The sequence below is a fragment of the Muntiacus reevesi genome, chromosome 20 (genome assembly GCF_963930625.1).
Source record: "Muntiacus reevesi chromosome 20, mMunRee1.1, whole genome shotgun sequence".
Classification (NCBI taxonomy): Eukaryota; Metazoa; Chordata; class Mammalia; order Artiodactyla; family Cervidae; genus Muntiacus; species Muntiacus reevesi.
The window spans coordinates 39,991,220-40,015,489 of NC_089268.1; the positions used below are offsets into that span (position 1 = coordinate 39,991,220).

General features: G+C 41.7%; 2 protein-coding genes across 7 annotated transcripts in view; one reads left to right on the forward strand and one right to left on the reverse strand.

The window, feature by feature from the left end:
* The window catches only part of KDM1B (lysine demethylase 1B), a 42,099-nt gene extending 25,192 nt beyond the window's left edge, over window positions 1–16,907 (reverse strand). Inside the window, exons 1-9 of one of the 2 annotated variants that reach the window (XM_065913093.1) lie at window positions 16,776–16,902; window positions 16,396–16,439; window positions 12,939–13,038; window positions 11,889–12,016; window positions 10,770–10,859; window positions 10,116–10,227; window positions 8,666–8,782; window positions 3,089–3,127; window positions 385–589 (exon numbers count right to left, since the gene is read on the reverse strand). In XM_065913093.1, coding sequence (XP_065769165.1) covers window positions 385–589; window positions 3,089–3,127; window positions 8,666–8,782; window positions 10,116–10,227; window positions 10,770–10,859; window positions 11,889–12,016; window positions 12,939–13,025 — 778 coding nt within the window. In that variant the 5' untranslated portion in view covers window positions 13,026–13,038; window positions 16,396–16,439; window positions 16,776–16,902. Of the gene's footprint in view, window positions 1–384; window positions 590–3,088; window positions 3,128–8,665; window positions 8,783–10,115; window positions 10,228–10,769; window positions 10,860–11,888; window positions 12,017–12,938; window positions 13,039–16,395; window positions 16,440–16,775 lie in introns of both variants that reach the window. The other variant, XM_065913094.1, reaches the window with a different exon arrangement.
* TPMT (thiopurine S-methyltransferase) overlaps window positions 1–24,270 on the forward strand; it is a 278,788-nt gene that overhangs the window by 239,575 nt on the left and 14,943 nt on the right. Inside the window, exons 1-2 of one of the 5 annotated variants that reach the window (XM_065912792.1) lie at window positions 17,096–17,185; window positions 23,117–23,290. In XM_065912792.1, the coding sequence (XP_065768864.1) occupies window positions 23,151–23,290 (140 nt within the window). In that variant the 5' untranslated portion in view covers window positions 17,096–17,185; window positions 23,117–23,150. Of the gene's footprint in view, window positions 1–17,095; window positions 17,186–17,319; window positions 17,341–21,518; window positions 21,551–21,614; window positions 21,712–23,114; window positions 23,291–24,270 lie in introns of those variants that run through there. The other 4 variants (XM_065912793.1, XM_065912791.1, XM_065912790.1 and 1 more) reach the window with 4 other exon arrangements.

Below are 24,270 nucleotides of genomic sequence, written 5' to 3' on the forward strand. Positions count from 1 at the left end.
TAGAAGCAGAATGACTCAAAGAGAAAAAAAGAAGGGTGGCTCATCGAGTCAAAACTTTCTTCCGGCATGCCAGAGTGAGTAGGCACTATCATCAAATTACGCAGCTATCCAACTTTCAAAGAAATGCTCATTAAACTCCATAGGTACGATTCCTAGACAAGTGTTACAGGCGTTCCCAATGATTAAAGGAAAAGTTAACTAATGTATACAAATAATATGAGTGATCCACAGTAAAACCAGATTCATGAAATAATGAGGTGCTCTGTACCAAGTACACATTTAAAACAAACAAACAAAAAAACCATCTCTTCCATTCTGCTCACCCACACATTTCCAGGGCAAGGTAGGGGAGGGAAGGCAGGGAGGGCCAGGCCCAGCGCTCACCCAGCACAGAGGGGACCGCTTTGGGGTGCTCCAGCTTCCCGGGGCTGGTGTCGCTGGCCACGCGGTGCGTGCTGGTGCAGGATGGACTCATGCCCACGCAGTCTGGGTAGTAGGCCGAGAGCAGCGGAGCAGCCACGCTGTCTTTCAGCAAAGGAGGTAAGATGAGCATGGAGTACCACCAGTGGTTGGACACTTCCGACACTCTCTGCAAGGGGGCAGAGCAAGACAAACAGGGACAATGGTGGACAAGAGAGGGACATGCAGGTTCCACCAAGGACAGAGGGTTCTCGTTCTGTCATTCATTCTCATTCATCCTCCACCCTGTCCTTTGCCTTTGCTCAGTCCTAGGCCAGAGTCCTGCACAGGCAGACTGAGAAATAAAGACCCCTGATGAGATCTGGAGAGCATGTTTCTTAAGCCGAGTTCCTTCAGATCTACAGCAAGAGGTCTCCCTTTCCCCCCGGGAAAAAACTCCACCAACACCAGGTAAGTTTTTTTTTTTTCTGGCTGCGTCCTGTGGCATAAGGGATCCTAGTGCTTGACTAGGGATCAAAAGCATGCCCCCTGCATTGGGAGCACAGAGTCTCAGCCACTGGACCACCGAGAAGTCCCAACATCAGATAAGTCTTAACAGTGCCTCCACTGACTCTCCAGGAAGCCTAGGTTTGTTTAAGTCTGACACAAGGAACCTCCTTCTGTTCAAGAATCATTTATCACCTGGCCCTTCCCCCTTTTAACTTAGGATCTAAAGCTAATGGAAACTGCAAAATTCAGCAAAAAAACAAAAAAATTCTCTGAAGCAGCAGTCAAATATTACTGCTTTTTGCCAGAGGTTACAAAAAATTTTTTTCAGAGGGAAAAATACATGACAATCAGCAAAATAAGATGCACCGTGTAGACTGAACTGAAGAAACTATTTTTGGTCTTAAAACATGTGATCATATTCCAGATTTTGAATTAACATATGGAGTCATTCGATCAAAGCAGCCTGGTGATGACTATTGTGATAAAAATAAAATTTACCTGCTTCTGAAGCAACACTGCCAGAAATCCTATACTAGGCAGATTTTGCTAAACATGATCTTGAATGTATGCTCTAGGAATCTAATAGAGGAGAACCCTGGGCTCAGGAACCCTCTTGATGTTAGTTCTCCAGTCTCCAAGCAAATGCCACCTGTCATCAAGCTGTGGTTTATGAATTAAAGATGCATTATTTGCCCTTCAGATTTCAGAGTCCAAATCTCAGGAAGCATTTTCTCAGTTTACTACAACCCCAACATCCCTCATAAATTATTCCCAGCTGGTTCACACTTTTTTTTCTTTTTTGGATGGACCTTTTTTTTTTAACTTATTAAATCTACTACAATATTGCTTCTGTTATATACCTTTTGTTTTTTGGCCATGAGGCATGTGAGATCTCAGCTCCCCGACCAGGGATCGAACCCCCACCTCCCTTCGCACTGGAAGGTGAAGTCTTAACCACTGGACCACCAGGAAAGTCCCTCACACATTCATTTTTCTTGCCTGGTCCCTGATAGCTTTTCAGTTTGCAATCTTTGTCCTTAAGGCTTGTTTTAGGTCTGGCTACCCTTGACCAGCGCATGATGGACCAAAAAGAAGGAAAGTTCCATTTCATAAACCTGCTCCAGAGTCTTTCTTAACTGAAGACAAAAATAAGTAACTGGCATATGAACATCCAGGGACTCTTCTGAACTTTTTAAGGTTCTTTTATCCTAAGAATATGGGCTCTGTCCTAAAGTTCAGATTCCTTGAGAGCACAATGGTCTGAACACTAGGGGCAATATTCATAAAGTAATTTTTTAAACTGTATTTAAAGTTTATTTTTTCCTTTGTTTCTATAATGTCATCTCATTTACCGTGAATCTGGAAATTATCTGGGCCACTGCTTTAGTGTAGAAATGTTTGACGGTACAGTTATTTATTTTTTTTAATGCGGGGGTGTGTGTGTGTCCCACACAGCCTTTATGTAACAGAACAGACATGCCAGGGGTCAGTTCTCCCTCTGCCTGAACATCAATCACATTCCCTGAGTTTCACATCTAGAAAAACCACAAACTAACAATCTGAATCACTGTCATGCAGAATAACTCAGAAACTCATAATTAAAAAAAAAAAAAATCTGAAATAGCCGTTGGATCTGGCTCTGTGACAAAACCAGTCAGCTCAGGGAGCAAAGTTTCCTAAGACAAGCCGACATGTGGCGAGGCTCTGCCAGCTGCTGCCCCTTCCACATCTGGGCAGAGACGGGACAAAGCAGTTACGCTGAGGTCAGAATAACACGAGAACCCTCTCACAGCTGAATCTGGGCCAAGACCATCAAATTATGGGCCTCTTGTTCGTTTCCTGGAACGATTCAAGTGGCGAGAAGGTCATAAATTCCCCCTTGGAAAACAAGTATAACAAGTCTGATCCTTGTAGGAAGGCACGGCGTCAGTTTCTGCCTTTTTATTTCCTTTAAATATAAAGTGATAAAATTTTAGTGTTTTTTTTTTCAAGTTGGGTGAGGATCATTCATAACACTATTCCTGCTAGCATTTTCATCACATAGTTATCACGTGAGATTAAAAAGCCTTTGATCAGCAACCAAATAAAGACACTCATAACACTGTTACTGTGTTTTACTTATCATACTTATCACTGAAAGTGTGATGCAGGCTAATCTGAAACGTGTAGAAATACTCACTAGATCCTCTGGGAGGGAACAATGGTCTGAGGTCTCAGGCTGCAAAAACAATACAAAAAGTATTAATTAGGTTTAATTATAAAATATAGTCTTTTTTTTTCAAAGATTCATTGATGTGGACCATTTTTAAAGTCTTTATTGAATGTGTTATACTACTGCTTCTGGGTTTTTTGGCCTCAAAGAATGTGGGATTTCAGATCCCTGACCAGCACTCAAATGTATACCCTCTGCATTGAAGGTGAAATCTTAAACATTAGACCGCCTGGGAAGTCCCTAAAATACAGTCATAAGTGTCAGTTTACCTTTAATAAGATACCTCTTTTCATCAATTAGATTGGAAAAGAGAAAGTGTGATAAAACACCCACATGAGTGAGGGTTCGAGGAAGACAGTTCCTTTTGCAAGGATGTCCTCAGTGGCAACCTACAACAATATGTAATAATTCTGGAGAACAATCTGACAAAATATGAAACCTTTAAATGCATGATAATTTGGCATTATCTTGTATAACTGAAGATGTACATACTACGATCAGTTCCACATCCACAAATTCAGTCAGCCTTGGATTAAAATATATTCAAAAAAATTGCAGAAAGTTCCAAAAAGTAAAATCTGAATTTGCCGTGCACCAGCAACTATTTATATAGAATTTACATTATATTAAATATTAAAAGTAATCTACAGATGAACTAAAGGACACGAGAGGATGTGTGTAGGTTATATGCAATACTATGCCATGTTATACAAAGGACTTGAGCATCTTCGGATTTTGATACCTGCAGGGTCCTGGAATCAAGCCCTGCAAATATGACTGCATTATGCCCAACAATTCTAGTCTTGGTATACAGACATATCTCAGAGACACCGTGGGCTCAGTTTGAGACCAACCATTGCAATAAAGCAAGCATCACAATAGAAGCGACTCAAAAGAATTTTTTGGTTTCTCAGTGCATATAAAAGTTATGTTTACACTATACTGTAGTCTATTAAGTGTACAATAGCTTAAAAAAAAAAAACCTGCACATACTTTAATTAAAAAATACCTCAGGGACTGCCCTGATGGTCCAGTGGTTAAGAATCCACCTGCCAAGCAGGGGACAGGGGTTTGTTCCCTGGTCAGGGAAGATCCCACATGCCTTGAGGCAACTAAGCCAGTGTGCTAAAACTACAGAGCCCCAGTGCCCCAGAGCCCTTGTGCCAAAATGAAGACTCAGTAGAGCCAAAAATAAATAAATAAATAAAGTAAAAATACTTTATTGCTAAAAATGCTAACCATCATCTGACAATGCAGAGTTGTCACAAAGCTTCAATTTGTAAAAAAAAAAAAAAAAAAAAAAAAAAAAAGGCATATCTGTGAAGCGCAAAAAAGCAAAGTGCAATAGAACAAGGCATGACTGTTATTTTCTAGAGAGATGCTCGTCCACGTCGCACCAAGAAAAGGATTAGAAAATGCTCGAAGAAGCATAGTTTGTAAGAGAGAAAATCTAAACACAAACCAGAAGTCCATCAAGAGTAGAAGGCAGAAACAAACTGTACTACAGTCAAACAATGGTGCGGCAATGAGAGTAAACTGCAACACACTCCATGCATGGATGCACCTTCCAAACATAACAGTGAGCTGAAAGAAGCCACACCCAAAAGCATGCATACTGTATTATGCCATTTGCATAAAGTTCAACAGGAAGCAACATCCACAGTGTTGTAAGTTGGAAGGGTAAGTAGGGACCTATAGCCACACCACCACCCTGGAAGCTCCTGTCCTCTCTGATCTCAGAAGCTAAGCGGGGTAGGGCTGGTTAGTATTTGGATGGGGGAGAAGAGGAAGTTAAGTAGTTACTCTGGGCAGAGGGAAGGGATGGACTCTTTAAGTGAAAGGCGGTGCAAGGGTGCTTCTGAGAGGCTGGTCAATTTCTTTACTGTTCAGTTCAGTTCAGTCGCTCAGTTGTGTCCGACTCTTTGTGACCCCCACGGACTGGAGCATGCCAGGCTTCCCTGTCCACCACCAACTCCTGGAGCTTGCTCAAACTCATGTCCATTGAGCTGGTGATGCCATCCAACCATTTCATCCTCTGTCGTCCCCTTCTCTTCCTGCCTTCAATCTTTCCCAGCATCAGGGTCTTTTCCATTGAGTCAGTTCTTCACATCAGGTGGTCAAAGTTTTGGAAGCATCAGTCCTTGCAATGAATATTCAGGGTTGATTCTTTTCAGATTGACTGGTTTGATTTCCTTGCTGTCCAAGGGACTCTCAAGAGTCTTCTCCATCACCACAGTTCAAAAGTATCAATCCTTTGGCGCTCAGCTGTCTTTACTGGGACCTGGCTAAATGTGGACTCTGAAAATTCGCTGAGCTATGGCATTTTGACTTGTGTGCTTGCTGTTTGTATATTTCAATTTAAAAAGTTACCTAAATAAACTGAAGATTGGCATACCATGTGGTCTGGGAAATCTAGCCCTTGGAATATATTCCAGAGAAACTCTTTGCACGTGTGCACGAGGAAAACTGGAACAGGAAATGACAACCCACTCCAATATTCTTGTTGGAGAATTCCCTGGACAGAGGAGTCGGGTGGGCTACAGTCCACGGGGTCGCGAAGAGTCGGACATGACTCAGCACAGCACGGGAGAGACATGAAAGAACACGAGAGCCCCAAACTAGAAACAACCCCCACACACCTATGAACAAGAGAACAGACATGCTAAGGTAGATCCACAGCAAAATTACACAGCAGGGACAAGTAATGACTCAGAGCTGCAGGCATCAACACAGAGGCAACCGAAAAGCCTCAGTGTTAAGGAAAAGAAGAAAGCTGCAGAAGAACGCAAACAACAGGGTACAATTTCCAACCAACATAAAATATGCAAAACTTCACATGTTATTTAGGGTTTCATACATATGTATCAACTCAAAAACAAAAAGTAGAGGAACAATAAATACGAAATTTGAAATACTGCTTGCTCGTAAATACAAAATTTGAAATACTGCTTGCTCGTGCAGGAGAGGAAGAGGAAGATAACCACTCAGAGGCACCTCGGGAGTTACGGAGGCACCGGTCACGCTGTTTCTAAAGCTGGGTGTGGGGACACGGTGAGTGTTCAACTTTATTCTTTACTCCTTACACACAGATTATAAATCCTCTTGTGGGTCTAAGAATTATTTCAAATTAAAACAGCTTGATATGACTTCCCTGGAGGCACAGAACATAAGAATCTGCCTGCCAATGCAGGGACACGGGTTCCGTTACTGAGCTGGGATGATCCCCCATGTCTCGGAGCAGCTAAGCCCGGACGCCACGGCTCCTGAGTCAGAATTCTAGAGCTCACGAGCCACAACCACTAAGCCCGCAGGCTGCAACTACTGGAGCCCGTGAGCCTAAGCCCGTGTCTGCAACAAGACAAGCCACTGCAACTCAAGCGAGGCCCTCACACTGCAATGAAGAGTAGCCCCCGCTCACCACTACTACAGAAAGCCTGTCCCAGCAAGGAAGATCCAGGCCAGCCAAAAATAAAAACACTTTAAAAAACTGGATACGCTCTTTGACAGTAACGTTATTTCTCAGAATGGATCCCACAAATACACTAAAAACCAGCACAGGCACGAAGCTATTCACTACAGCGCACTCACTGATGCTAAACGTTTCAATGTCACCTAAATGCCCTTCGACCACGCCAAATTCATCACAATCCATTCAGTGGACTATGTACTATACAGTCTTTACAGGGAAAGAGATCTTTATGCACTGAGACGGAAGCATCTTCAAGATATATTAAATGACAATTAAATGATATATTAAGTGAGCTGCAAACAGTGTATGTTGTTTGCTACCATTCTTTTTAATGTTGTTTTACAAATAATCCTTTCCAGACTCTGTCCCTGACAGAGGACCACGCTGAAAACCAAAGGGACTCTGAGTCAATAAACACCATTTAAATAAATATTTCAAAAGTTGAGGCTATAGACGGTAATCAATCAGAATGGAGCTAGAGGGTCTCAAGGGAGGATTTCTTGGGCAGAGGGGACTTAAAAGATATGATACCATCCTTAGAGGCTATGATCACTCTGAGCTATACTTCTTTAAACCTTTAAAAAGTAGTTTAGACATTTGTTTCCAGTGCTTTAAAAAAAAATGTGCCTACCATAAATATATAATGAGAGCATAAAGAAAAGTTCCAGTAGGATAAATGAATCATTAAGAGTTGTTATCTATTAGAGTGGGAAGAAAGAGATGGTTTAAAGGGGACTTTCATTTTTTATTTACATATTATGTGTGTGCATGCAGTTACATATGCACACATATGTTCAATTTACTTTTTTAAACTTCAGATTATATTTATGTAATGCTTATGTAAAATTTAAGACTATAGAAAACAGAACTCCTAAATATTCATACCATTTTTCTCACCAGTTTACTTTGCAAAATCTTCCAAATATACTTATAATAATTACAAGTCACTTCAATAATATTTGTATCTTAAATCCCAGGCTTTGAAAAACTTTATCATAAACTTTATAAAGCTTTTCAAATGTTTCTCATTCATTCTTTAAAGCAGAATTTGAACTAAGAAAATATTTTGCTGGTGATAAATGCATATCTGTGAATATATTTGTACCACAAACCATTGAATTATGTACTTTAAGAGGGTGAATTTTGTGAATTAAGCTATGTGAATTAAGTCAAAATTTTCAGAAAGGAAAATCATCTTGCATCTGAGATTACAATTCCAAATATTCCCTAATGTACTGATAAAACAAGACACATTCTATAGATGAATGCTTTAACACTTTGAAGCAATTAGCACATTTTTCAACGCTAAGCAATTGTCAGATCTCCAAAGAAGCACAATATACCAATTAAAAAAGACTGCTAATAGCCCAAACATATTGTTAGTGTCGTTCAGTCGCTAAGTCGTGTCCGACTCTTTGCAAACCCATGAACTGCAGCATGCCAGGCTTCTCTGTCCTTCACTATCTCTCTGCATTTGCTCAAACTCCTGTCTATTGAGCCCAAACATATATTCATCCTTTACTAACAGGATCCTAATTTTGATGCTGCTACGAAAGATTTCCCTCCAGTTATAAAATATAAAACATGCAACAGTTATGGAATATCTTCTTCCTTTGTCCCCACTGTTGTTCAGAGTAACTGTGAGATTCTGTCCTGGCCAAAGAGCTATAAATAGAAATCTACTGTTGGAACTTCCAGGAAAGCTCCTGGTTTCCCAGTAAAACGAGGAAAGACTTGGCTTACGATACTCCAGCCTTTCCCATCTTTTCTGCTTTGAACTTGGAATGATGGTTGACAGTGCAGTAATGATCTTGCGAGAGAGCTGGAAACTAGAAAGAGAATTCCCTGGGCAACTATACCAACTCTGGACCGCCTGCTTCTAAACTGTCTATAATGAGAGAAAAATAAAAGCCTTAATCAGTTAAGCTATTGCAGCGGAGGTTCTCTTATACATGGGACAGTACCATCCTGATACAATGATCAAAACGATAAAGGAAAAATGTACGTCATTACTACCGACTGACAACTAAACTAACCCATCAATTAATTCAAACAGAAAACCAAAGACATCTTACCTTAACAGCAGTATTTGGTTTCATACCACAACGGTAGGTCTTTGCTATCTGGGGAGTCAGCTGGATCTCCTTGGTAAGCTGCCTCCATTTCCTACACTCAGGTTTTGTACATTGAACCTAGATGGAAAGTAAGAAGTCAAGGACAATGAGTTAGGACCTCTCAAGCGAGCATTTCTTCTGTCTCTTCCTTGGCCATCTCCTCCACATGACCTGGGTTAACAAAGGTTCAGCATCAAATGCATGAGGTTAAGTGAAAGAAGCCAAATGTAAAAGGTCACATAGTCTGATTCCTTTATAGAAAGCATCCAAAATGGTAAATTCATTACGACAGAAAGCAGATTCGTGCTTGCCAGGGGGTGGGGATAGGGAGGAATGGAGGTGACGGCTGAATGGGCACAAGTCTCCTTTGTGGATGATGAAAATGTTCTGGAAATAGATACAGGTGGGGATTGGACCACACTGTGAATGGACTGAATGCCATTGAGTTGTACACTTTAAAAGGGTTAATTAAAAAAAATTTTTTAATTTGTTTTTTAATTGAAAGACAACTGCTTTACAATGTGTTGGTTTCTGCAGTACAACAATGCGTATCGGTTAAAAGTGTGTGTGTGTGTGTGTGTTCTTCCCTCTTGAGGCTCCCTTGTGAATTTTTTGTGAATTTAAAGTTATGTAAATCTCACTTCAATTAAGAAAAATTTTAAGGTATGCAGAGAAAAGCTCAAATTACCTATAACATTAAATAAATTAGCAAATAACTTTTTTTGCAAATAATTTATTGAATGATGGTATATTTATATATATAATCACTAAAGTGTGTTTTCAAAGAATGGCTAAATAGAAAAAACAAAGTTAAATGAATTAAAAAAAACTAAAAAAGCTACTAAAAACTTACATGCAAAGCATGATTCTAAACCTAATTAGGATTTGCATACAAAGCGTGAAATTGTGTTTAAATAAACACAGAAAAACACGAACAGAAAAAAAGGAGAGATATGGACCAAACTTAGCAATGGCTATCACCAGCTGGCAATGAGTCTTTAGTTTCTTCTTTACACTACAGGTCAAGTTAGGTGATTTTTCCACAAAAATAAAAAATTCCTTTAAATAGTTACAGAAAGAATAAATAGAATTAAAGAAAACTTTCCTAAAAATTGGAATTATCATCCATTCCTTCGGCATTTAGTGCTACAAATGCTTTTGCTGCTGTTTAGTTGCTCAGCTGTGTCCAACTCTTTGTTACCCGGTGGACTGTAGCCTGCCAGGCTCCTCTGTCCATGAGATTACCCAGGCAAGAATGACTGGAGTGGGCTGCCATTTCCTTCTCCAGGGGATCTTCCCGACCCACAGATCAAAGCCCTGTCTCCTGCTTGGCAGGTGGACTCTTTACCCTGGAGCTACCAGGGAAGCCCTACAAATGCTTCACAAAATAATACAGTTTTATCCTTTTTACCCAGTAGGGGAGCTGCTGGTCTGCCATGAAAGCTTTGGGACTAGGTTCAGTTTTTCCATTGCTTGTCCATATTTTTTTCCATGTAGTATATTTGTCATATCCATCCTTATGGCTGAAAAACAATAAAAACAAATATATCAAACAATAAGCTATTCAGGTTTTCAAAACAGGAGGCAGATAGAAATCTTAGGTGAAGGAATTAACTAGCCATATTATAAGTGGGGAGGGGTAAGTTATCATAGCAGCCATAAAACAGGTTGCATTTTTAGTATCTAAAACTATCAAGAAGGGATGGTTACCTGTCTGTCCAGCATCCTCTAGCTGTCAAAATCCCCCACAAATTTTTCATTCCCGCCCCTCTGCATTGGCATAGAAGAGCAAAGCAGCTCCTAAATTCTTCAGAATTTGTGAACTACAGAGAGTAACTGTCTCATGGCAGATGCTTTCTGAGCTCTGAGTGCGCACACACAAGCATACACATATGCAAACTATTGCATCAAAGTTCTGGCACACCTGTAGTCAGCCCAGGTATGGATGAAACAGTGAAACAATTCAGTAACCAGGGGAAGGGGGTGCTTAACCATCTGACCCCCTCCACTGCCCAAGTCACCATCCCTTCCACCCCGGAAAACTCCAACAATTATCAGAACAAACCTTCTGTAGTAATGGTCAAAGCATTCATTACAGAAATGCTCCCCACAGGAGAGGTGATACCATCGGGATGTGTAGCCATTTTTGGCACATCTGAAAATAGGAAAAACAGATAGCTTTGGTAACGAATAAACACTTCTCACTTTTTTTTTTTTAACATTTATCAAAGACCTCCTATGAGCCCATTTTGCCTTACCTTCACTTAGAATCTTAATGACCAGGAGATTACAACAGAAGAAATGGAATTGTTGATTGACACAGAACAATGCATGGGGAAGACACAGGGACTTAGATCAGTGGTACCTAGCTGCCTGCTCATCAAAAGGGCCTGGGACTTAGTTTTATCAGGACTCCAGGGAGTGATGATAGGGTTTTAGCACATGACAGATGGGACGGCCGTAGGCTTGCCGCATGTGTGTGAAGGAGGCAAGTGTGGTCTCTAGTAGCAACATCTGGAAAGCTGGGATTGGGCCATCCCGTGGGCAATCTGGCAAATAAAACCTGCCACGCAGCCAATAATGTAGCAAAAGAATGAACTATAAAGCCACTATGAACACTAACACCACCACTTCTTTGTGATTTAAAAAAAAGAAAGAATTTGTTTTCCAGGTTTCATTGAATCTTAACTGAAGATTTTTTTTTCCACTGTAAGTAAAAGGTCATGCTTGGATCATCCCAACAAAAATGGCAAGAGTGCAGTTAGCTACGTAGTTTGAATGAGCCCTGTATGTATCTTTGGGGGAGGAGGTATGCTGTAAGACGGAGAAAAGCAGCCCAGAGAAATATGCAAACATTGGTCTCTGTAGGAAGCTCAAGGTTCTCTCTACTCCCCCCTTACCTCTTACCCCATCGCATCCTCAAGCTATCCCCCCATTCCCGACCACCAGAGGTACAACTATGGGGGATGCGACGTGAGCACGGGGGGCTGGTCACTGCAGAGCTGATACAGGCTAGTATCAGCCAGTAGGGAGTGAAGAGCGGGGTACGATGTGTACAAAATGTACCGGCAATGTCTCTACTGCAGGACAGCAGTATCTCTATGTATCTTTAGGAAGGCTATCTTTGAGGATGAATGGGCTCATTGGCAGGAAGGTGAGGCCAAGACATGCCGTCTAAACAGACCTTTCAGAAGTACTTGCAAAGCACACAGGACACGTGGCCGTACAGCCTGCTTTTTCACATTTCCTGTACTTTTTCTCTGACCCACCATCTTCATCCTCATCTGTCGTCTCCGGGGCCTTTTTCTTCGCCTGAGAAAGAACCAGCTGAGGTTAAGATCAACACTGGCCACGGCCCAGGGTGGAGGTGGCGGGAGGTTTTCTCCTGAAATCACTTCCAGGTTAGAAGTTCTAAGTGTGAAGATCAACAGCATCCTGGTAGTGGGGTAGGGGCTGATGATAACAGCAATTTCCTTGAGACTGCTTTGTGCAAACAATTCACTAATCTGCTAGAAATTTGGAACCAGCACTTCGACAACAGGTCTCTGAGTAGAGACCGAAAATGCATTCGAGCTTCTTTTAGGAAAAAGCTGTTTCAACTCTACTTCAATACTGATTATCTAACCCAGATAGTCTAACCAATAAAAAATTTAAAAAAAACTGTTTTACACAGTATCATAAAAAATGAAAGCCACTTTCAAAACAAAACAACAAAAAAATGAAAGCCACTTTCAAATTAAGACTGTTCTCTTTGCTTACAGAAGTTCTATCCTCTCAGTATTGTAGATTTAAAAACTACAATAAAAATTTGTAGACAAATTCTAGAGAAAGAATTACATCATTCAGTATTTTCCTTTTTAAAAAAATGGTCCTACAAGAAAGATGGCAGTGAGTAAGCCACCAACAGCACCCAACCAACCATTATAAGCTGAGGTCTAAATTCCTATGAATGACATCAAGCCAAGCATGATCTGGCCCCAGCTCACATCCTGGAGGCAACCACAGCTGAACACCCTGTGCTGATTCACGGCAATGCCTTTATCTCCGCCAGATAAGCCTTTTTTCCTACATTCTATCACTTTATCACACTGGAAGTCCCAAGGTGAATTTTTCCACTAGATTGCAAGTTCCTTGAGGGCTGGAGTTCTACTCTTTCATCTCTAATTCTTCAGTCCCAATCACAGTAAGTTTGTTGGCTCAAAACAGGGTCAATGAATGAACAAATAAGCGATACCTGCCTACCGGAACTCCTCAAAGGAAGGCTATCTGGAGAATGATCAAAAGATGCTTTTTTCTTTGTTCTCCCCCGCGAGGTCGCCATTGTATCAGAAAATCTGTCAAAAAACACAAAACAAAAAACAAACCAGAAAACAATTAAAAAAAAGAGCATCTGCTAACACTTTCAACACTCTGGAGTCAAGTTATTAAGTAGTTTTGGTGGTAAGAGTGCAGGCCGTACAGTTAGATGGCCTGAGTGTGAAACCACTGCTTTCAAGTTATTTAAGCTAAGACTAAGCCTCAGCATTCTCATATATAAAATGGGCACAACTAGTGTGTACCCTAGTATTGGTGTGAGGATTAAGTAAGATAATTGAAAGCACCAGGCCTAGTATAAGTACTCAATAAATGTTACCCATTAGTATATACATTTTACACATATACAGAAATGAATAACCTATAAACAAAAGACACGACTGTTTATAAAATTCAATGAATAAAAATATTTTATTTTTGTTTATGTTCCTCTCTTTCTCACTATGTCTTAGTTCCCAAATTTTGATCTATTTTACTTTAAAAAGTATACGGGCTTCCCTCGTAGCTCAGTCGGTAAAGAATCTGCCTGCAATGCAGGAGACGTCAGTTTGATTCCTTGGTTGGGAAGATCCCCGGGAAAATGAAATGGCAACCCACTCCAGTATTCTTGCCTGGAAAGTCCCATGGAAACAGGACCCTGTAGGCAGGCTACAGTCCGTGGGGTGGCAAGAGCTGGACACGAAACCACCACCCACCACCATATTTTAAAAAGAGAAAGCATTCATTCCTTCTCAGTAAAACCCAACAAATAAATCTCAGGCACACTATCTGGTCACTATTGGATATAGGAATCTGGGTTAGGCAGTCACTGGACAAATTGAGTTCTCAAACTAGTTTAATCACAGCACAGTTAAAACATTAAGAATCAAAAGTCTACACAAAAACATAATGCATAAATCCACGAATGATTAAGACTTGTCATACTAGCATTTTTTTCAATTAACTTAAATAAGGAATGAAAAATGCTTAGCATAACTAAGTACTCTCTAGTATAGGGATCCTACAGTTATCAGACATCTCCTTTCCTGATCTGTAATCAACTTTAAATATAATCACTCCACACACATACTCACAATAGCATGAGAAATAAATAGGACACACCTACAGATAAGGAATTGAAAGCGGAATTTGAAAGTGGAGAAGTGTTGTTATCTTAAAATACAAATCCCACATATATGATCCTAATCTTGGGGAAAAGCTTTGAAGGGCTTGTAATCCTATTGCTTCACTATAACCTGTGATCCTACTATTGACACTAACATTTGTAAGTGCACTTTTTATGAATTACGAACATCACATGTAAAACCTTTCAATCTGCCATCTACATCAACTTTGAGAAATCTTGACACCAGCGTTATGGATGGTTTTTCTTTGACACAGTCTTCACTTTCTCAAAACCATTATGTTAGTATACGAACAAATATACTGTATACATATTCTGAAATGCATTACAGCTCTTAGCCATTTAAAAAATTGCCATTAGACCTACAGCACTCATTATGTAGCTGGATAAAGCACTAGAGGTTTTAAAAGTACTACTGTCTACCTTAATTCTTATACCCTAAGAAGGGCTTCTGGCTCACATTTTCAAAATAATTTACAATCTCTTTACGTAAAACATATAACCTACATTAGTCATAAAATGAACCACAAATAAAGCATACGTAAACATGTACACTGTATATGTTAAGTATTGCAGCAAAAACATTTGAGTCTAATGTGCGGCTTGGGAATGCAAATAAAATCAGTTCATGTAACATTTGACCGTGTTACCTGGGAATGCAAGCACTCTCAAAAGAAAGCATAATTTCTGGAAATTTCATCAAACATTTTAACCCAACTGTATACTGAAAAACATATTTTTGATTGCAAAAGAATGATGTAATCCAAGAAATGGTTAAGAGGAAATGAAAACATTAGCTATGAAAGCCGTTAAGAAATTTGTGTGGTCTGGGAAAAATATGATTGAAGATTTTCAGAGTAGTACATTTTCACCTTTAATTATACAATTAACAATTATGTAGCTTCATTCTTTTTTGACACTGTAATTTCTTTATTTTCACTGTTGCTGGGTTCTTGGGGCCTCAAATGGAGGGAAAAGTTTTAAGTTGGGAGGACTACAGTTACTTATGCTTTTAAATATAATCTTAGAAATACTGACCAAGTGTTAGTAAAACAAATTAGTATACTGGAAGTTCTTTCCTGCCTGGTTCTTCAAATTAATAAACACACCTAACTTTAAATATAATCAATTTGTTTCAGGTTCAGTATGACCTTATAAGCATAGCTCTTCCTAATTTTAAATTCGTAGCTTTGGTTTTCTCTTAATATGACAAAAGAAAGGGAAAAATGGTTGGGGGGGGGTACCTAAAGATGTGTGAATATATCAATGTCTAGATTTCTAGTTTAGTAAGTTTCCAAGATTTTTTCAGAAGTAACTTATTCAAAAAACTTAAAAAACCCACACAGAATCCATAAAAATATGAATTAAAGGACCCCAGGTTGGAATAAAAAGGTATAGTGGTATTAGCATAATTTCTCGAAACTGGACAAACTACTAGAAACTTCTCCAGAGACAACAGGAGCAAAAATTTCCCTTCGGACCACTTAAACTGCACCCACAAGAATCAACTTTCAGACATATGGATCCAGTTCAATTGCCCGAACGCTTTGTTGACGACTTTCTCTGCACGGAGGATAATTAATTATTGATGGTCATTTTCTCCGGTACCTCCTGAAGAAAACCTTCCCTCCCACTCACCTTTCTTCCACTAAAGTCGGTTTAAAAAAAAAAAAAACACCAACCAACCGAAGTAAAAGCCCTGAGCTGTGTGTGCAGAGGTGGAGTGACCGATCCCCCAAACGAAGTGATCTGGACGCCAGCACGCTCTCCCGAGGGAAGGCCTGGCCTCCATCTGGCTAGGTTCCAGGTCACAGAACCCCCAACTCGCTACAGCTGGGCCTGTCTCTTCCTTCCTCTTTCACCTGCCAGCTGCTGGGCTGTTGACTAACAGTTACCGAAATCGGGCCGCCCCCTCGGGGTCTCGGGTCCCGGAGGAGTCACCCCAGCAACCTGGCAATGCCGATCGCGTCTTAACGCGTGGTGCCTGCGCTGCAGTCCAGCTAACAGCACCTGCGAGGCCGTACCGGCTTCTCGCCGCCACGCTCTCAAAGCCGGGAGGCAAGCGGCGGGGTTCCAGCCCCCGGACGGTGGGCACCCTCTTCCTCGCAGCCGCCTCTCCCCGGGTGACAGGGCTCTGACAGCCCCCAGGAGGGAGCCCCCAAAGGCTCCCTGTGCCAGTGGCAGCCGCCTCGCTTTCCGAAAAGCTCTCTCGACTCCTCCGAAGTCGGAGAAGCCGCAGCCTCCCCAGGCTCACCTTTGCGCTGGAGGCGTGCAAGGAGTCGCGGGGAGACGGCACCCCTGTACAGAAAGCAAGCATTGTGGGGAGGGGGATTAACCCGCAACACCGCGAGGAAGCGGGGAAGCCGGTCGCTCCAACACCCCAGGCCAGGAACCCACCCCTCCGCCCCCATTCCTCGGGCTGGGACCCTCCCCCGCACCCCTCGCCCCTTTCCAACCCCGGGAAGGAGGTAGAGCCCCAAGGGACCAGTCCACCTCCCACCCGGGCGAGGAGCGCGGCTCAGGGGCAGGAGAGCTTGCACCCCGGCCAGGCTGCTTTGTGCAGAGCTGTCACCAGAAATCCGCCGCCGCCCCCACGCCCGCCCCCGGAGCCGCGCGTCCCCCCCGCCCCCCCACCTCGGAGCGCGGGCGAGACCGAGCGCGCCGCCCCGGGCTGCGGGCGCCTCTCCGGAGCCGCGCGCCGCGCGCACAGGACAGCAGGAACCGCGCCGCGAGCCGCGGCCCCAACTCGGCCGCCGCCGCCGCCGCCGCCGCTTCCGCCCCTGTCACGACGTGACCCGTGGTGGGAGGAGCCTGAGGGACCGGGGAGGAGCCGGGTCCCCGCCTTCGCCTCCGCCGCGCGGCTCGCCCCGCCCTGGCCATTTCCGCCGCTGCGCACAGCCAGGCCGCCTGGGGAGGGGGCGGGGTCTGTGCGCCGCGGGAGGGGCGGGCCCGGGGGCGGGGCTGAGCCGGGGGCGCGGGTCCACAGCCCGTGCGGCCCCTGGGCAGCGCCAGAGTCAGCGGCCGGCGGGCGGACGGCGCACGAGGTAGGGGCCGCTGGGCGCGGAGGCGGGTGCGGTGATCGGCGGGCCGTTTGCGAGCGTGAGTGTGTGATCGGAATCGGGAGCGGGGCACCCCACCGTGCGCGCACCTCCCGGCAATCCGCGCCCTGAAATGGACTCAGGGAGCCCGGTGGGAATGGGTAATGAAGGACCTTTCTGAGTCCCTGATTAAAGTGACCTCCAAATCACTGTCGGGTATGGTTGATTTTAAGAAAATAGAAATACTTGCCGGAATAGTGAGTGATGCGCTGGGGGCGGGGAAGTGGGGGAAATGGGGTGTTGTAAATATCCTGTGTCTTGCTCCATCTTAGATGCATAATTGTATGCATATGTAAAAGGAAATCACTGATCCACACTCTTAAAATTTGTGCACTTGAGTTTAAAATCTTCAATTTTAAATTTACTTCAGTTTTTTAAATTCTACAATTTACCACAATTTTAAAATAAATTTACTGAATTTTACTAATTTTAATTTAGGAAAAAAATTTTTTTCATTTATTTTTATTAAATAATTTAGGAAAATTTAATTTCAATTTACTAAATTTTCAACTTGCTAAAATGTTAAAATAAATCTAAAGCAGAAACGTGGTTTTATTGAAAAGGTGAGGAGGAAACTAGACTTGGGAGAACACCCAAGGAGATTTGGGCACATCTGCTATTTCTGTGTATGGGTAAGAATGATTGTGAAATTAGCCTTTCCTGATTCTTATAACTTTGCACTTTTATCTTGTTATAGAAAGAAATTTTTTCTTTCTCCAGAAAGGGACGTGGACAAGTTAAGTACATGTTGAGAAGCTGTGAGAACAGCTAAGAAATGACTAAATTATATTCATGATACCAAGTCTGTGTGAGAGGGGTGTGTGTGTTAAGTTGCTTCAGTCGTATCTGACTCTTTGCAACCCCATGGACTGTAGCCCACCAGGCTCCTCTGTCCATGGGACTCTCCAGGCATCAGTACTGGAGTGGATCACCGTTTTCTTCTCCAGGGGATCCTCCTGACCCAGGGATTGAACCCAGGTCTCTTATGTCTCCCGCACTGGTAGGCAGGCTCTTTACCACTAGCGCCAGCTGGGAGGAGACGTTGGTGTTAGTCACTCAGTCGTGTCGGAGCTGAACTATTCCCGGCTGCTTGCTCAGCCGTGTCCGACCCCTGCAACCCCATAGACTGGAGCCTGCCAGGCCCCTCTGTCCATGGGATTCTCCAGGCAAGAAGACTCAAGTGGGTTGCCAGTTCCTTCTCCAGGGGATCTTTCCGACACAGGGATCGAACCCTGGTCTGCATTGCAGGCAGATTCAAAGAGAATATTGCTTGTGTCAGTCAGATTCTTTACCAACTGAGCTAGGAGGGAAACCCAATAGGCTGCCCTTGTTCCATGATAAAATAATGCCTCCCTTTTAAGTAGAGAACTGTTTTAATGAGGCTCAAGTTCAGGTGTCAAGATTTGTGGCTGAAAATGGAAATGGGAAAACTACAACTCTCTTTTGCTTTTCTGTACACGATATAGTCAGATACTCCTCTCACCTCTCAGAAGGCTCAAGAAACACCTCCTGACATGTCAGGGCCTTTCAAAAGCCATTTGTTAACAAATGTTTGCTGGAAAGTGATTTGTGTTCTTAATTCCAAGGGAGGTGCCTTCTTTAAATCCTAAGCACACTGAAGCCCAATTTTGTCATAAAGGGAACTTTTTCTTGAAGAATTTCTCTTCCGTGATGTTTGCTGTTCTCATAGATGAATCATTAACTCCACTAAGATTAGCCTGCTAGTGTAATCCAAACCAAATTAGTTTCACTAATGATTCAAAGGATATATTAGAACTATTGTGTTGTATTGTCCTTACGTAACAAATTTCATATTGAAAAGACAGACCATCCACATACCTTCAGGTAGATTTGCAGTTATGTTCACATGTCTTTTTTCCTTAGTTCTCTTTGTAAAGGAAAAAAAAAAAAAAGGAACAAAGAGTATTGCTCATCATCCAGTTATACTAAGGGTTAAATTGCAACCCCCTGCAGAGAGTGACATTCCCTAAGTGTTTCAGGACTTCTGGAAGGAAAATAAGAGTGAGACATTATGTGTTTTGGATTAATGGCCCCTAGATAGCATGTTTCAGGGAGAATTACAGTGGTCCCAGATTCCTGCAACTTTTTGTACACAAAAATCATTGACTTGAAGTATCTGTTCTTTGTGATTAGCATAATCTTTTATGCTAGACTACAGGCTTCCCTAGTAGCTCAACGGTAAAGGAGCCACAGGAGATGCAGGTTCAATTTCTGGGTGGGGAAGATCCCCTGAAGGAGGGCATGGCAACCCTCTCCAGTATTCTGGAGAATCCCTATGGACAGAGGAGCCTGGCGGGCTACAGTCCCTAGGGTGGCAAAGAGTCAGGCACAACTGAAGCAACTTAGCATGCATACACATGCTAGGCTACATATTTTTCCTGGTTAAAAAAAAAGATCTTAGGTATATAGAACATAGATATTTGAAGCATTTTCCCGAAGCTATGCTCTGAAAGGCTGTGCCCCTAAAAGGCTCTCTCCCAGGCTATCATCCTCAGTGAGGTCCCCAAATAAAATTGAAATTCATAACTCTTAGGTTGTGTGTTTTCCTTTAGGTCAACACCTTTGTATGCATTTTCCCATTCAAAAAAAAAAGGTTTAAGAAAATTAATTGAAAATGCAGACCTATGGGATAGAGGTGGGATACTGAATCCATGCATCTGCTTTAATTCCTTCCTGAAACTCCACCAAAACAAAAACAGGATTTTTAAAAGCATAAAGGAAGGACAAAAGAGAAGAATAAAATTTCTAAATCAAGAAAGCAGATGGACAAGTGGTGAAGGATTTTGCAGACTGAAGAAAGCTAAATTCTAAACCAGCAATGGGGAAGCCAATGAGCAGTCCTACTTGCAGTGTAGAATTCCCCAGGGCTCAGAGGTTAGCAGCACCAGGTATCTATGGGAAATGGAAGGGTCTGGTCTAAATTAAGGCAATTGTTTGAAATTCTGACTCCTGAAAAGCTAAGTTCCTGATCCCTTCCCCAACTTCCTGCTCCTCATGGCATCAGCAGACGTTTGGGGGTTTATTCCCTGGAGAGGGTACAGTCTTTGAACTGGGAAGATACAGTTCACAGTTGGGGATGGGAGTACCATACTGAAAGTACAGAAATTAACTGAACATAAGCAAATGAATGCTGGCACCTTCTTCAGCTTTTATCCTTTTCTCATGTGAGTATAGAATCATGGTCCCAAGGACTCAAGCTTTCAGCAGGAATTAGAAGGTCCATTTATGGAAAGTCTTGAGTCCAAAAAAATAAAATAAAATAAAGATCATAACATCTAAGTTTCCAAATGATACCTGCTCACATCATTCTATAGTAAAGCTTAGAGTCAGTAAGCTCCATCCACAAACTTAACCATACACTCATCTTTTTGGTATTTACTCTTAAATGTGAGCAGATAATGGGGCTTCCCTGGTGGCTCAGTGGTGAAGAATCCACCTACCAAGCTGGAGATGCAAGCTCAATCCCTGGGTCAAGAAGATCCCCTGGAGAAGGAAACGGCAACCCACTCCAGTATTCTTGTTTGGAAAATTAAATGGACAGAGAAGCCTGGCAGGCTACAGTCCATAAGGTCACAAAATCAGACATGACTGAGTGACTAAGCAATTGCTAGGCATTTAAAGACAATCACTAGTTTGGAAGACAGAAGACAAAACCAACAGAAAAAGTGACTCAGTAACAAGCCATGCAGGTAAATAAAAGAAAATATTATAGCCATTCTGTACATAAAATGAGAATAAAACAAAATGAAAAGAGAGCATCTGAAACAAAAAGGAGCTCTTAAGAAGTAAAGACTTGAAAGCAGGAAAGAAAAACTAAATAGAAAGATAAAAATAAGGTGATCTCTCAAAAAATAGGGCAAAACGATGAAAAGCTGGAAAATAGAAAAAATATGAGCAATTTACAGTATTGGGTCAGGAGATTCTATTGTTATTGTTGTTTAGTCGCTCAGTTGTGTCTTACTCTTTTGGGACCTCATGGATTGTAGCCCGCCAGGCTCCTCTGTCCATGGGATTTCCCAGGCAAGAATCCTGGAGTGTACTGTCATTTCCTTCTTCAGGGCATTTTCCCAATCCAGGGATCGAACCTGTGTTTCCTGCACTTTAGGCAGAGTCTTTACCACTTGAGCCATTTGGAAAGTTCTACAACCACATAAAAGGGGTCTGAGAAAGAGAAATAGAAAAAAAAGGGGGATCAAAATCATCTGAATAATTCAAGACTTCTTCCAGAATTGAAGAATATGAGCTTCCGGATTAAAAGAACTACACCAAACCGATGAAAGTGGATCCAGAGTAAGGCGTAGAACTATGAAATTGCACAAACTAAGGGACATAGAAAAGCTTTGAGAGAGAAAAATATTGGCCACATGGAAAAAGCATCCGAATCCGAATGTCTTTGAGTTTAAGCATTAACTCTGCAAGCTAGATGATAAGGGAATGATTTCTTCAGAATTGTGAGTGAAAATGTTTTCTGCCTGAGAATTCTTACCCAGCAAAACTATACATCAAGGATGGGGAATGCTCAGTGGCTCAGTCATGTCCGACTCTTGGCAACCCCATGGATTGTAATCCTCCAGGCCCCTCTGTCCATGGGATTTTCTAGGCAAGAATACCAGAGTGGGTTGCCAGTGGATGGGCAATAGTGTGAAGATATTTTATACATGCAAAGTTGCAGAAGAAACCCTTTTCTCCCATACACCCTTTCTCAGAAAAGCTGCTGAAGGTTATACTTTACCAATATAAGGGTGATAACAAAAAAAGGGGGGATAGCCAATTAAGGAAACAGGGGATCCAGCCCAAGCTAAAAAAGAAAGCTTCAGGATGATGATCAGGAAAGATCCCAGAAGGCCGGCTGTGTACCAGGAGAAGAGAGCATCCACGTTAGAAGGCTCTTCTCTAAGGTGACATTGATAGGATATCTGATAACTGAGGACACTGAGAGTGTGCTGATAGGAGATTGGGAGAACTTAGCATTGAATTAGTAATAAATACATAGAAATTTTACAAATGAAAAAGCCAGACAGTTATTAACTATAGAATAAAAAAGTTGTACAGAACAGGAAAAGTAATCATAGAATTCTACATGGTTTAGCTGAGAATAGTATTTCTCTAGACATTATAATGTGTACTTGAAATATTTAATCACAAATATGCTATGTATGTTTGGATACAATAGGAAAAATGAGAAGGTGGTGTGTGTGTCTGTGTGTGTGTTGGCAAGTTGAAAGAGGGCTAAATGCTGATATTTTCTAGATGCTTCCTAGAAGTGAAAAATTAAGATATAAAATAAGCATGGTATTTGAGTTGTGTTTTGAGTTATATGTCAATATTAAGCTAAAAGAATTAAAGATGGTTGCCTCTCGTTAGAAATGGGAACTGCTGCTTTCATAGCTCTGTAGAACTCTGAATTGTGTACAATATAACATTGGTTAAAAACAATAAATAAACATTAAAAGAAATTTTAAAAATTAAAAAATGAGATGTTAAAGGGACTTCCCTAGTGCCTCAGTGGTAAAGAATTGCCTGCCAATGCAAAAGAATGAGTGTTAGAAAAAAATTCTCAGCTAACAAAAGTTATACTGCCTGTTTATTTTTTTTATCCTCTCTCTTTTTTTTAACAAGTTAAACTCTTTTACTCTAAGATGTAATTCAGTTTATTTAAAGATCCTTCCTAAGATGGGTTATGAGGTATGCCTTTACTATCAGACTCACTGAAAAGTAATTTTTGTGTGACTTTTCCTTGAATGTTGAAATATTTTTTAAATGCTACACTGCTGAAAATATTAGGGTTTTTATTTCATTTGTCATAGAATTGAAATGCCCTTAAATGATAGCATTACAGACATTTTTCATTTTTAGGCTTTGTCTGTCAGCCAGAGCCATCTACAAAACCATGGGTGATACAAGAGCGGTGCTTGACAGTGAAGAGTACCCAAACACTGAGGTTCAGAAAAACCGAGTGCTGACTCTGGAAGAATGGCAAGAAAAGTGGGTGGATCACAAAATTGGATTTCATCAAGAACAAGGACATCAGTAAGAAATGCTTCTGTTTATATTAAATGTTGGTCTATAACAGAAATGCCCTATCAGAAACTGACTTTGGAAATAGAAATAGTAATATAGGTACACATTATTTGACTGATTTTTAAGATGCACAGGTTTAGTTTTTCACATTTGAGCATCTCTGAAGTCAGAATGCATCTGTGGCATGTCATGGTTTAATTGGCAGTGATATTTCTTCCCATGGAGTATAGATCATGGTGTGACCTACAGTTGATGGTATCTTCAATTTTTGAAATACGTCTTTCTTTAATCCCCTGTAGCATCTATTTGTTGGTCATGTGTGTTTATACATACCCAGATGCTCAAGCTATATTAATGCTGCTATCTGTTTATATTGAAAAGTAGTGGTGTTGTGACTTTGCTTTCCAATAGCATATGTTCAAATGTTAAAGTACTGTCTACATGGTGGAAGAAGAGAAGTTGAGAGAAATTAATGTGAGCTAAATGCTGAGCAATGTAATAGTCATAGAAGTCAGCTTTGAAGCAGCAGCAATAAATGGCCCATTGCCGAGTAAAGTGGTCATGACAGATGTTCCTTCGTCCAGGCAGCCACCCTGGCTGCCCAGAGGACGTTGTTATTATTATTACATTTGCACACCAAATAATAGTTGGGATATCATTCCAGAACCATTGTATGAGTTATCTCTGCCTTGTAGCTGGCCCCAGAACATACACACAGGTGGTGGTGGTTTAGTCGCTCAGCGTGTCTGACTCTTGCGATCCCATGGACTGTGTAGCCAGTGTAGCCAGGCTCCTCTGTCCCTGGGATTCTCCAGGCGAGGATCCTGGAGTGGGTTGTCATTCCTTCTCTATCACATAGGTATCCATTTTTAAAACATATCAACTAACGAAAAATAAAATTTTGTTTTTAATTACTAACCAGGAAAGTCCCAGATTTGGGTCAGGTCAACCCCTCACTAGTGACATGACTGAGCGAGCTGCTTAATTGT